The sequence below is a fragment of the Dendronephthya gigantea genome, unplaced genomic scaffold (genome assembly GCF_004324835.1).
Source record: "Dendronephthya gigantea isolate DGI-Jeju-01 unplaced genomic scaffold, DenGig_1.0 000175F, whole genome shotgun sequence".
Classification (NCBI taxonomy): Eukaryota; Metazoa; Cnidaria; class Anthozoa; order Malacalcyonacea; family Nephtheidae; genus Dendronephthya; species Dendronephthya gigantea.
The window spans coordinates 108,702-121,560 of NW_021163185.1; the positions used below are offsets into that span (position 1 = coordinate 108,702).

At 36.0% G+C, this 12,859-nt stretch overlaps 2 protein-coding genes across 2 annotated transcripts; both read right to left on the reverse strand.

Annotated features, from left to right (window-relative positions):
* Positions 1-5,810: 5,810 nt before the first annotated feature.
* Positions 5,811-10,787, reverse strand: LOC114538127. Its single transcript, XM_028559241.1, has 7 exons — positions 10,142-10,787; positions 9,539-10,095; positions 9,140-9,402; positions 8,722-8,965; positions 8,387-8,628; positions 7,001-8,256; positions 5,811-6,890 (listed from the first exon to the last, which is right to left on the reverse strand). Exons 1-7 carry the CDS (start codon positions 10,785-10,787, stop codon positions 6,271-6,273), a joined length of 3,828 nt encoding a protein of 1,275 aa, XP_028415042.1. The 3' UTR covers positions 5,811-6,270.
* Positions 10,788-11,171: 384 nt separating this feature from the next.
* LOC114538128 lies at positions 11,172-12,213 on the reverse strand. The gene is made up of 2 exons (XM_028559242.1): positions 11,553-12,213; positions 11,172-11,270 (listed from the first exon to the last, which is right to left on the reverse strand). The coding sequence occupies exons 1-2, from the start codon at positions 12,030-12,032 to the stop codon at positions 11,172-11,174; spliced, it is 579 nt and encodes a 192-aa protein (XP_028415043.1). The 5' UTR covers positions 12,033-12,213.
* Between the last annotated feature and the right edge of the window lie 646 nt (positions 12,214-12,859).

The window sequence follows — 12,859 nt, forward strand, 5'->3', positions numbered from 1 at the left end:
TTAATAAAGTACAAAACATTAGTGATAGTGTCTTAACATTAACTTTCCTTTCAAATTTTGGCAGTTGATTTTAAAATCAAGACAAACTTATTCAACTAATCAAGAAAAAGAAAACCTCATGATGCGAGTTGAATTGCCAGGGATACCTATGCTAAGACTTCAGGTCTTTATATAGCTCAGTGGCCGGGTCTTTCTCCTTGTCGAAATATTTGCAAAGTACACACGAAGCCCTCGCTCGCTCCGTGAAAAGTGCTCATTCTCGGTACTTTTCATTCGAAAATGGTAAACTCAGTAGAGGACTACCAACTGTGGATGCGTAAAGCTGGATTTGGCGACTACTGCGAGCTATTTCAAGGTAAATATTTAAAGTTATTTTTGCATTTAGTTTTCCCGCCTTTTTATTGTGTTAACTTGGCCTGCAAAAACATGGCGAGAAATTTTGGACACGCACGCGCGGTAGATACACAGACTTCGGGAGATTCGAAACAATATGGCCACGCGAAATCGCACGGCTTTATTAGGGTTATATTAAAAATGTGGCCTTACCTCTAAACTTTTTAAAAATGTGAAAATGTTCTATCTGATTCTGTTTTTAGACGTAAAACTTGATATTTTGATATCAAGGATGATATTTAGATGTTAATACTTCTTGCGGTTTTGCAGGAAATAGCCAACGGCTATTAAAGTATAGAAAAACACCATTTATAGCGTCGAAAGTTGTTTTGACCGTTGAACTTGTAAGATTTTCGCGAGATCGGGCCACGATAACCAAAATGTTCTATCGGTTTTCTAAACTCCGAGCGATGATTTTAAACACCCATCAGTGCAAAAATGTGAAGAATATATATCTCTTGCGGTTTTTAGCTTCAAAATCAGCAAATTTCAACGTTATATTTTCATCAAAACTGACCTTTTTCCCCAAAAAACTCTTCAAAAAATAACTGAAATTGTTTTTCATCGTCCATATTTGCTAGGCAACCAAGCCTTGACTTGTTGCCATGGTTTTAAGGCATATTCGAACTTTTTTCGTCGCATTTTAGGGTATTTAGAATGTGATATATCGTGTGTATTTCACTTGTGATTCGTTAGAATAAATTAGAACAATTTATTCGTTAGAATAAATTAGAACCCCCCTGTGCGTGTCCAAAATTTCTCGCCATGAAGACAAATTTATTGCAAGATTCTGATAGTTTGATTCTAAAATGTTTTTCAAATAGTTGTTTCTATAATTTTTGATGCTAGTCGATTTATTTTTTCCTGTGGGGCTGTTGGGAAAATAGTTTTTCAGTCGCAAAAATGACAGGGAAGTGTTTTTGTGTTTCTGATCAGCATGAATACATGATATCGCGAGCCTCCGATATTTACCTTAAAAGTTCCTGGGATAATAAAATAGTCTATAACAATTCGCATTCGTATCTTTAGAAGCAGTAGAAGGACAGAGGTCCACAATGCCTGGTAGAAAGTAGAAGAAGCAGTGCCAATGGGAAACTCAAAGACAAAGTGGGTTGAAGTATTATTAAAATTTCTGAAGATTTGGGATGCATTTCAATTCCAGAAAGCCCTAACCTAGCAAAACGATGTCGAAAACAACTCTAAAAAAAACTGTTCAATTTTCAATGGACGAAGCAACTTATTCTGATAACACTGCAGGCAGCAAATCTAGGTATGTGGAATATTTTTTTCGTATTTTTTTATATTATAAGCCTGAATTACTTGAAATTATTTCTTCCTTATACTCACATGTTTCTGCTTATTTGTTTGAGTATGTTTGCATTTTGGATCACGTAGAACATGTAGAATTTGCAGGTCTGTTGAAGAATGTGCTCTAGTGTATGCATACACAGCACACTACTCAAATTTACACTCATATACATGCCATTTTTCTATTTGTTCGTAGAATGAAGACTCGTTTCGTGCAATTGGCACAACAGAAAACCTCCGCAAATTTTACTACGAGGCAAATTGTAAAAGAAGAAACGTGGATCAGAATTGCTTACAGCCAGATCATCATCTTGGTTGAGTGAGTCTTAGCTTAGTAGAACTGAACAGCAAGTGCCTTAATGACTATACCATTGTGTTTCATGCATGCATGCATGCTACTCCACCTAAAAACGTTTTCTTTATTTTTTTTGCAAATGTGCATGTGTATTAAAATGTAAATAAAAAGTATTAAAGAGCTATACTACGGAAGCAATTCCTTTAATGCGTAGTTAACTAGTTGTACTCAAACGGAAACGTAATTGATCTCATGTGTTCAATATTATAATAATATATAATAACGATATTTGTGGTGCTTGTTTGTTGATTCGGTATTTTTAAGGTTTTTTACTATATAGGTGGAGGTGGAAATCTTCGATGGAACGGAATATTTCGCTCAATTCTCTTCTCAATTGTGAAATTAAACCGAAGCAGATTCACTTGATAGATCACAATTGAAAAGAAAATCAAGTGGAAAATGTCTTTCCATCGAAGTAATTTACCTTTAGGTGAGCTTTTAAAAATTTACAATTAATCATTTTAAAACCTGTGTCTTTTAATCCCGTATTGGTATTAAGTAAATTTAACACCCTAAACGGGATTAAATTTTTAATACCCAACAGGTTCATTTTAACACCCAAATAGGTGTCATTTTAATCCCAAAATCGGAGTTAAATTTTAATACCCATAAGGGGATCACTTTAACCCCCAAAAAGGGCTTATTTTAGACTTTTTTTTTGTAACCCCTATTTTGGGGGTTAAAATAACACGTTGAAAATAACAGTGCGTACGTACAAAAACGCGGTTTTACCATTTTGACTGCTTGAAGTAAAGCGCCCAAGCCTTGTCTCAACCACAAAGGCTGATTGAGCAAGAAAATACCCAAGCTTGTCTAAATACTCTTCAATTCGAGCACTGCCTCGAGTCGTATGCACACAAAGTGATTATATAACTACATGACTAACCGTTTTGTTTGGATTTCGCCCCACTGTGCTAAGAAACGTCGCACTAAAAAATGGTTTCATAATTATGCATGTAAGACCTTAAAAATCGAATAACCAGAGCACTTTAATTCATCTAAAATATTTATATTATGAGTAATGCAAGCTTCACCTAATTGAAAGCTATCCGTTCAATAAACCTTTCATATATAGTATACCTTCAAATATATGTCACAAATACACAAAGATTGTTTAGATAATGTGCCATAAACATTACACTGAATACAATTCACACTCATTTAGATACCTTGCCAACCTAAATGTTATTCGATCGCGAAATTCAGAAGCACATCGTACTTTAAAAGTATAGAAGTTCGATTGTTCAAAAATGTAAATAAACCGCATGATACGTTCACTGCTGTGTCTTACACTTTGCCTTTGTAACTCGCGCTTATATAATTATATTAAATCATCAATCCTGTGCAAACTACGACGTGTCAACGCACCCATACACGACCACATCTTGTTAAACAGCGAAATAGCAGCGATATTATTAAAATGGGACCAGTACTTACATGTATTAAATATATTCTGACCCCAATTAATTCTAAACTTAATCGAACAGTATGAAAGTAAACATCATGCGAGCGAAATCAAATCGCGCATTGGAAAATTAGCCAAAGCTGTGAACCACAAACTTGGGAGACAAAACTGTGACGTAGATAAGTACGGTCAAATACACATTTGAAATACTGGTATATATTACTCGCCAAAACACACTTCCAACGACGCAAAAAAATAATAAAAAAAACCGAGGCAAATTTTTCAACTCCGTCGCTGACGCTGCATGGAGTAATAATTTAGTTGACACCCTGATGAGTTAATTTACTCCATTTTTTTTTGAATCAAAATATACTGCCAAATATGGTAAACTCTGTGAACCTGAACTGCAGCTTAGTTAAAGCAATTTCACTTGTCTTCGATCAAATCTGCGAATCTGTATTTCCATCGCTACACGATTTTTTAGAAACACAATATATCACAATATTATCTGCATGACAAAGTAACATCAACATAGACATGCAAACGGAATGCACTGAATTTAGGAATCTCTTATCAAAGCACCAATCAGTCTCAAGAATCTTTTGTAGATCGGTAGCGGTATCTTCTCGAACACAAACTAGCCACCTGCGGTTTTAAGAATTTTGGCATCTAGAATACGTTCTTCTTTTATTAGAATTCATTTTCGTATGAATTTCATATTGATAATTTAGCTTACTGACAATTATTATTTAAAGTTTGAATTAACATATATCTAATGGTAGGGATAAAAAAATTGTACCGATAAAATTTTAAAATTCTAAAAGTAGTTACAATTACAGCATAAAGTTTCACTCATACAAATTTTATATGTTAATTTTTAGTTTTGCTACAGATAAAATTGACATTGATGACATTTGAAGTACTTAAAATTGATGGTTCAATTTTTATCGGAACTAATTTAATCAGTACCAAAACTTAAATTGTGCGCAGTGTGAATGGGCTTTGAAAACACTCACGGGTGATTTTAATTGTGATTTTGGGTTTGACTTTCGTCTTATGACAAACTAGTTGTTAATGCTTTGCGCATAATGTCCTTAGTCCTGTAGTCATCCCAGCAATTGGGAGTTTACAACATAACGTAACAGAGTATACAGGGGCGTAGGAAGCACCCAGAGAATGGGGAGCACCACTTTAGGTTGATGAAAATATGTATTGGGACGGTTTGATACCCAGTTGCAAGGAGTATATTTATGCTCTACAAGCTTTGGGCATGTGTAAGTACGTAGAAGACAAAAAGGGCACTTTTGGTCTCGTGATGTAAATGTTTATCGCGCTATATGAATTGGATTTTATACTTTTTGAAAATTACGTAGTGATTACAAAAAAAGTTACGTAATGATTACGGTTTTAAACCTGTAGAGTCGTCACCACTACAAATTGCTTATCGATAAATAAAGTACTCATGCAAATTTGCAATTGGTAGAATACATGCATTTCAAAGCACTCACGGGAGTGCCATTTACTCGACTAACAAAGTGATTTCATAAACTGACTATAACTCCTTTCTAGAAGATAATTACTAACCGTCTCGTTTGGACTTTCGCCCCACTGTGAGAAGAACGCTTTTACTAAAAAGGAAAAACGATTGATAGACCGGATAATATATATCATTATATTATAATTAATGTCAGCCTCGATTAACTGAAAAACTAATACATATATATAGCTTGAGGGTCCCTTCAATATTATGTCAAGCATAACATCGCTTAGCTTCTCCATCGGCAATTTCATTAATCAGCGGTTGCTATATCTGAATATAACACCGTCAAATATATATGTGACATATAACGCCATGCAGGGTTAGTTGGAAAACTATTTAGTAGAATTGCATTCAAAACTTAAGATCGGAATGCTCAACCTGTGTTTATCGTTACACGATGCAAATTTGACTGTTTTGGTCCAAATTATTCGCATTTCTATGAATGAGCACTGTTGTATAAGTTTTTTGCAAAGTAATAGTTCTTTGTACTTTGTACCATACACAAGTAAAAGTTACCTTCTTTAAATTTTCTTTCGTACTTGTTATGCTGTGGATATAACGTATGATGCTATCTCTATGCTGACAATCTGATAGACCGTCGTCTATTTCCGAAAAAGGCTCTAGAAATGGAGTTTCGTTGCACACCTCTTTAAACTAAAAAAAAACTACGTGTTTCTATAGAATAAAATACGCTGAATTCAAATCCGGAAAGTTCCCGTAGTTTACTGCTGCAGTTTCTTTGCAATTTATGATAAAAATCGTTAAATTTACAGGATTTCGCAATAATATTTCTGAAAAATGCATCACCCACAAGTCGTAATCGGAGATGGGTTATCTCCGAACGCACTGCTTCATTAACAAAATTTCACTTCCAGCACATTTTGAGATATGTGATATTATAGACAAATAAACAAGTTCATGGTTCAGTTCGATTCAGCTAACAGTATAAATGAAAACATAAATTTAAGGTAAACAAACAGTTGTATGATAATACATCTTTGCTCAGTATTAAAATGTTTCAGCACTTATGTGTGATATATCTGCTACGCTGTTGTAAAAACTAAACAATATACAGTGCATGTAATAGTACTTGTGCACATGAACTAGTACGCTGACTATACTCAGCTTACGATCAGTTTTGTTAAATTTTGTAAAATGTGTTTTACAGAGAATATTTATATTAGACAGGGCAAATAAACTCTCAAACTGCTGTAACATTTGCAGCTAGTAATACCTATTTTATTAATTTTATACAATTTATACCAGAATCTAATCATCATAATCATCGCCTTCTTCCCCATACTCATATTCTAGAAACTGTGCTTCAAGTTCACTCAGTTCCTCCGCTGATTCATAGTTTTCACAGCCATTACACTGGCACAATTCAGTGCATTTTAAACCAGATTTGTGGCAAGAGCATCTGTTTGTTGTGCACCCTTTCTTGCATTTGCAATCAACATATTCAAGGATGCTCTCTGGTGCAGGAGGTTGTGTTCCCCATACAATTTGCAACTCACCTTCTTCAAGTTTCCAACCATATCCCACTGGTGAGGGTGATGCCAAAATTGGAATTGTTGCATGCTTGCGGACATAGGACTCAAAGTTTGCTCTGAGGATATGTTGATGGAGGCTGTCGGAATTTGGTGGGAGTGACTCTTCTGTGCATTTACCAAATTTAAACATTGTATAGCGTGCATCATTAATCGATTTGGCTTTATCTTGCCCATAAAGATAGCAAACATATTTTTCTAAGATTTTACCAAGATTTTCAGGGATGTTCACGTCTTCACCAAGAGTAGCGAATGCCTCTGAAAATTCCACACTATTTCTTGCTACTTTAAATGCTCGTACTTTACCTTTTCCAAAGAAAGCACTTGTTGAGTCAGAGCCTAGAACAGTAAAAAGGGACAAAATGATAGTATGATCACATTTAAGCTGTTACCTCTCTGATGATACCCTTTCAAGAAACCTTTTCAAAAGTGCTATAATGTATGTTTACCTGTAAATATATGAAAGCCAATGATTGCTTTACACCACAGAGTACCAAAATAGGCAGCAACTTCGTTAATGTCAATTCGTCTTTGATTGTTTCCAGTTCCTGTATCAAATATCAGCTTTGCATCAATGGTTGGTTGACTGGCAATAGCAATCACAAACACATCAGTGTCTGGACTCTTAATAACAACAGTGTCAACTGACTCTGCTGCATGATGGGCATGAACAAACATTCTAGTATCAGCTTCTTCATGATCGCATTCTAATTCTGAAATCTCTTCAGCAACAACAACACCAGCATCGCCAGCTGAATGAATTTTAATGCATTTCTCCTGTTTGGTGACAAAAAATTCCACTGATCCCAACCTGGAAAGAGGAGCCTTTTTCCACTCCTCTACAAGAAAGTCAATTAGTCTCTCCTTATTGCTTCCCACATTCATGAATTTTTTCCACTGTCTTGGTATTCTCTGTTGCTCACTTAGTATTGAGAACACATTTGTACCAGACGCAGCTCTGCTTGTTCTTTCAACATTTTTTGTACTGATCTCAGGGTACCTGTCTGTAACAAAGTCCACACGTTGAGATTTGTTGAAAACAGCAATAGCAATTATCTTCTTCAGTAGTAATTCAGCCAGTTGCCCAAAATTTTCTGGGATGTCTTTGGTTTTCAACGCTTGCAGTAAGGCCATACCATCGATAATTGTGGCACTGTTTTGTGGAATCTGCTCAATCAATGGCTCTCCAGCCTCTTTCTCCAGAGTATGAAGCAGTTTAGACTTTGATGTCTTAACCAGACCACCGTAATCAGTTGCTAAGGCGCGCGGATATGCTCTCAGTGAGTATGTAAACACATTTTCAAGATCAATGTCTCGATTCTTTGCAATAACCAAAAGCCTTGCCCAAAAACGTGCATCATTTTTCACCGTAACCGTGGAACCAGAAGACGTTTTGACTTTTTTGGATTTTGACATGGATTTGAATGTTTTCAGTTTCATTGTTCCTATATTTGAAAAGATATCTGGTTCCTCACATAATAATCTATTGTGTAAGAAATCCTCAAGCTTTTGGTCTCCCTTATTGTATGCATTTTTCACATCAGCTGTCGTTACTTCATCTGCTACCACTCCGCTGCAAATGTTGACCAGTTCTTTGGGACTGTCAGGACTGAATGGGTTTGACATGGATGACACTGTTGATATAACTTGCTTAACAGATTCTTCATGATTACTGCTATGGGTGTTATCAAGATCTTTACGCATTCTTAAAGAAATTACGCATATTAATAAGTTTATTTAATCAAACTTTGTATGTGTACTTGCTATAAGGAACCCTCTGTACAATTGTAAGGAACCCTCTGTTCAATTGTTATAGTATAACATCAGGAGTATACCTTTGTTCTTCTGCAACTCCTGCCATTAATTCACACTTCCTTGTTATTGCAGACCTGTCAGCTTGGGCAAGAATCCACCTGTTTATAGCTGCTCTATTTTGTGTTAAGCCCACAATTCCACCTTTAGTTTTGGAATCTCTGTTGCATGTTTGCTCTATTGCTTGATCACAGGCAATTGCGGAAAATCCATAATTTTGCTGGCGTTGAACAGTCCACTTTGAACTTAATTCAGCAGATGCACCTTAAAAAATAGCAGGAGCAATTTTGTTTACTAAGTGCAATTGTGTTCTGTCCTATATAAAGTGAACAGAAGATATTTATTTTCATCACTTTACTGGATGAGTGTCATCCAAACAGATCATCTCCAGCCAGTATGTAGACATGTATCTTGCATAATTTATGCGATCATATGCAAAATACCAAGGCAGCATTGCTCTAATTGTAGATAAGTGGAGCATCCAGTCTGAAGTGCGTGTTGCTCTGATAAATGTTAACAGCAGGTATACCATGTCGATATAGGATGACCATAACTGAAAAGTAGCACTCCTCTGACTCTCATTTTCGATGAACTGCTGAAATGTATAAATTAAATTGCTTGTAATGAGTTACTGGCTTTCCAGTAAGGGTGGGTACACATGTTGCTCATCTGATTTTCAAAACAAGTTATGTCACTACTTGAAAATGTTGAATTCAGAATTTTACATAGTCAGACTAAATACATGAACATATTTTTAAAAAAGATTTTAAACTTATCTTTCTCCAATCTCTTGTATTGTGACATTTTCTACATAAGCATCGAAATGTTCTTTATTCAAGTTGCCACTTATTTCTTTCACTAAGCCAATGATTTCAGACTTTTGAAGAGTTGTTTGACTGTCTAAAAAAGCTTCAAAACGAAGTCTTTCCATCGCTTCAAAAACCAACTTGTGGGCACGAATGCATCGGTTATAGTGCTTGCCACTAAACACACCATTTAAAGATCCTTGTGCAACAATTTCAGATTCAATAAATATATCCTTTAAAGGAGTGAAAAAGTATATTTCAGTTTTATTTTTAAACACACTGTATTCTCTGGAGCAAATTTCTTAACCACCACCCAAATTCCCAACCCTGTTTTTAAAGGTAATAAAATTATCATAATCACACACTAACCTGCAAGCCAGCATCACGAAAGCGACATGCTATTGCTGTAGCATATGACATGCATGAATGGAATTCTCCCAAACGGACAATGAACTTTGACATAAATTCCTCATATTTCCATCGTACCTGTTGTACCTTAGCATAAACTGCTTCGTCAAAAATCAGCACTGCATATTGAAGCTGTAACTGATTGGCAATGTCTAAACTTCTTCTTAATATGCCAAAAATAGTTGCAAAGTCAGTAACTGGTGCATCTATAACAGGAAGATAACCAATTTTTGATACACTTGCAGGCTTTTCATTCATCAGTGTATTAAATCCTGTCCAACCAGGAAGTAGCACAGATAGGTCATCACAAAAGAATTTGCAAATAACATATATAAAGTCCAACATCAAACTTTGGTTTAGTATGGGCTTATAAGCAACCAAACTTGTGCTGATTTCATCTTCTTGTAAAAATTGCAATAACTTTGGTGATTCTCTCTTGCCTAAAACAAAAGTTTGCAGTGGTTCCTCAGGAGTCTTCAAAGATCGCACAGACTTTTTGATGGATTTAAGGTCTAGGCCTTATGTTTGGTTCTTCATTGTCGTTTGTCTGCTGAATTATGATACCATTAGCCATGTGTGTAGTTCCAGCACCAGTTGGTGTCTCCTCAAGGAAATCAATATTATCCCAAACCATCATCGTGAATTTGCTTGGAATAATTCCTTCTGGTATGACCACTATGTTTCTTTTAGCTTGTAAAGCTAGAGCTGTATCAAATGACCGGATTGTTGGATGTGAAACTGAATTTCCAAATCCATTGAGAATTTTTGTGAGTTGATAAGATCCTGTAATCTGTCTAACTGCCATACCAAGAGCAAGGGATTTAGGTGTGTGCTTTCTACCATTTGAGCTTACATATATAATGTCTTGTGCAATGGAAAGCATTTTCAAATAATCCTTCTCCTTGAGTTTCAAATGTTCATCCATAGTTGGTACAGATGAAAATCCAAGCAACCATGAAAGGAAAAGTGCCAATGAAGGAGGAACCATTGTTGCAGCATTCTTTGTGGTGAGCTCAGATGGTGTTGGTGGCCAGCTTTGATAGAAATTGGTGCAATCTTTTATTTGGCCTTGAAGTATCATCGCAGCATGAAAAAGTGTTCTGAGTTGCTCTTCATCTTCATTCTTCTTGGATGTGGTTGGCATATCAGTTGAAATTTCCTCCTGGCTGTCTTGACTATCTTCACTCTCATGGCTGTCATCTATGTTCATTTCTGCAATATCACCCTTGTTCAGACATTCACTGAAAACTAGTCACTGAATTCTTTTTTCCAGGTGTATGAAAAGTCAGTTCAGGGTATGTTTTCTTTAGTCTTGCCTTTAACCGATGTGCTCTATAGTTTGAGGCATCCAATCCTTCTTTTGTATTAACAGCCTTGACAAAAGCTTTCAACAGGTCGCGCATGAAAAGGATTTCTTTGTTTATTATCAGCCGTCTTTTGACAACCTCTTCACAGAAATACTCGTATGATTTCTCATAAACATTTCCTACTTTTTCATCAGTTTGCTTGTAATTTAAAAAATTTGTGTACCCAGCATAACATTTCTTGTGGTAGCATGCCTCAATTGCCACACAGTCTCGGTCCCTAATGTGGATTAAAATGGACTCATCTTTTTTTTTGCTGCTAGTCGTAATTTACCTGCATCAAATGTCTGGCTTTGAGTCAATTTTTGAATTGTTCTTTTCTTGGTTACCTGGAAAAGTTACAGAATGATGTTTTAACCCATTAAGTATTAGCGCTCTCTCTTTGACAATTAATTGACCAAAGTAGGATGCATTAGGGTGCAATGCCAATCAATTTGTTAACTAGACAAAAAGGCAGATAGCAGTTAACTGATTAAGTGCTAATGCTCACCCCTTGATGAGTAAAATAATCTGGAATTAGGTGGAGTATACTAAAGTAGGACACATCAGGGTGCAATCTACCATGGTTCATTTAGTGCACTCCTATGTTAATAAACATTTGTTTCACTAACCGGGCAAGTGTACGTCAGTTCTTCTTTCTTGCATATTAAACACACTCTTGGTAAGACATGGGTGGATTTAGATCCAGCTGCAGCAGCTCGTGAAAGTCTACCTCGTGTCGTTGTGTATTCTTCTGAGTCAACCTTGGTTTTTTTCGCCGCAGGTTCGCTGATTTTGCTTTTGCCTGGTAAAGCTTTGGCGGAACGCTGTGCTCTCTCAATTTTAGTCTTGTCTGTAAACCTTCGGTAACAGTCGATGTGATATTGCAAGCTACGCTGGGGAATTGTTTCATCGCTAGAGAATTTTTCTTCGTCGAGGTCTGTAAAGTACTCTAGAGAGTTTACTGCTACCTCATTTTGAGCGCCAGTTAACGTCAACCATTGTTTCCGGCAATGTATAAATTTCGAAAGCGACACAGCAGTAAATTGTCGCAAGAATTCATTTGAAATATCACCAAAATGAATAATACATGAGGCTGCATTTTCCTCCATACTTGATTATTTCTCATGCAATGGTTCATGCATTGTTTACAACCAAGACAATTCACATATGTCAAAATGTGCTGGAAGTGAAATTTTGTTAATGAAGCAGTGCGTTCGGAGATAACCTATCTCCGATTACGACTTGTGGGTGATGCATTTTTTGGGAATCTTATTGCGAAATCCTGTAGATTCAACGATTTTTATCATAAATTGCAAAGAAACTGCAGCAGTAAACTACGGGAACTTTCCGGATTTGAATTCAGCGTATTTTATTCTATAGAAACACGTAGTTTTTTTTTAGTTTAAAGAGGTGTGCAACGAAACTGACACTTTTTGCCCATTAGACGACGGCCTATGATGACTTAATTAAATTCTTGTTTTGAATCAATAATATACCGCCATGCAGCCACGCAAAACGCGCTGAACCCGAACTGTAGTTACATTTAAATAACTTTCCTTGTACTCGGCAAAACAATACGCTAACCTATTGACCTCAATCTCTACGCGGATGGTTTTTATTGAAACGTAGATTGCCATGCAATAACTGGCAATACAGCGGCACATGCAAACTGTTTGCCAACGAAGGAATATTTCTCTCTGATTACAGACTGTGTTATATTCATATCCAAGAGAGTATTGTTTACAGGAATGCGTTGCTTTTGTATTTTCTCGAGCACCAGCGCTTATACCTGTGGTTTTAATTATTGCTGCTATTTCCGTCAATAATTTAAAAACCTGCCATGTAGAACATGTTAATTTGCAAAAGCTTCCCGTATGACTTCTATATTGGTTGTTTACTAACAATGGTTTTATTTTGTCATGTTTATCGTAATTTT

Coding starts and splice junctions, on each gene's coding strand:
- LOC114538127 (XM_028559241.1), bottom strand. CDS start 10,787: ATGAACATAGATGACAGCCATGAGAGTGAAGATAGTCAAGACAGCCAG. Junction 8,966..9,139: donor ATACAAGAGATTGGAGAAAG/ATAAGTTTAAAA, acceptor TTTAATTTATAC/ATTTCAGCAGTTCATCGAAA. Junction 6,891..7,000: donor TGGCTTTCATATATTTACAG/GTAAACATACAT, acceptor TTACTGTTCTAG/GCTCTGACTCAACAAGTGCT.
- LOC114538128 (XM_028559242.1), bottom strand. CDS start 12,032: ATGGAGGAAAATGCAGCCTCATGTATTATTCATTTTGGTGATATTTCA. Junction 11,271..11,552: donor AACTGACGTACACTTGCCCG/GTTAGTGAAACA, acceptor TAACTTTTCCAG/GTAACCAAGAAAAGAACAAT.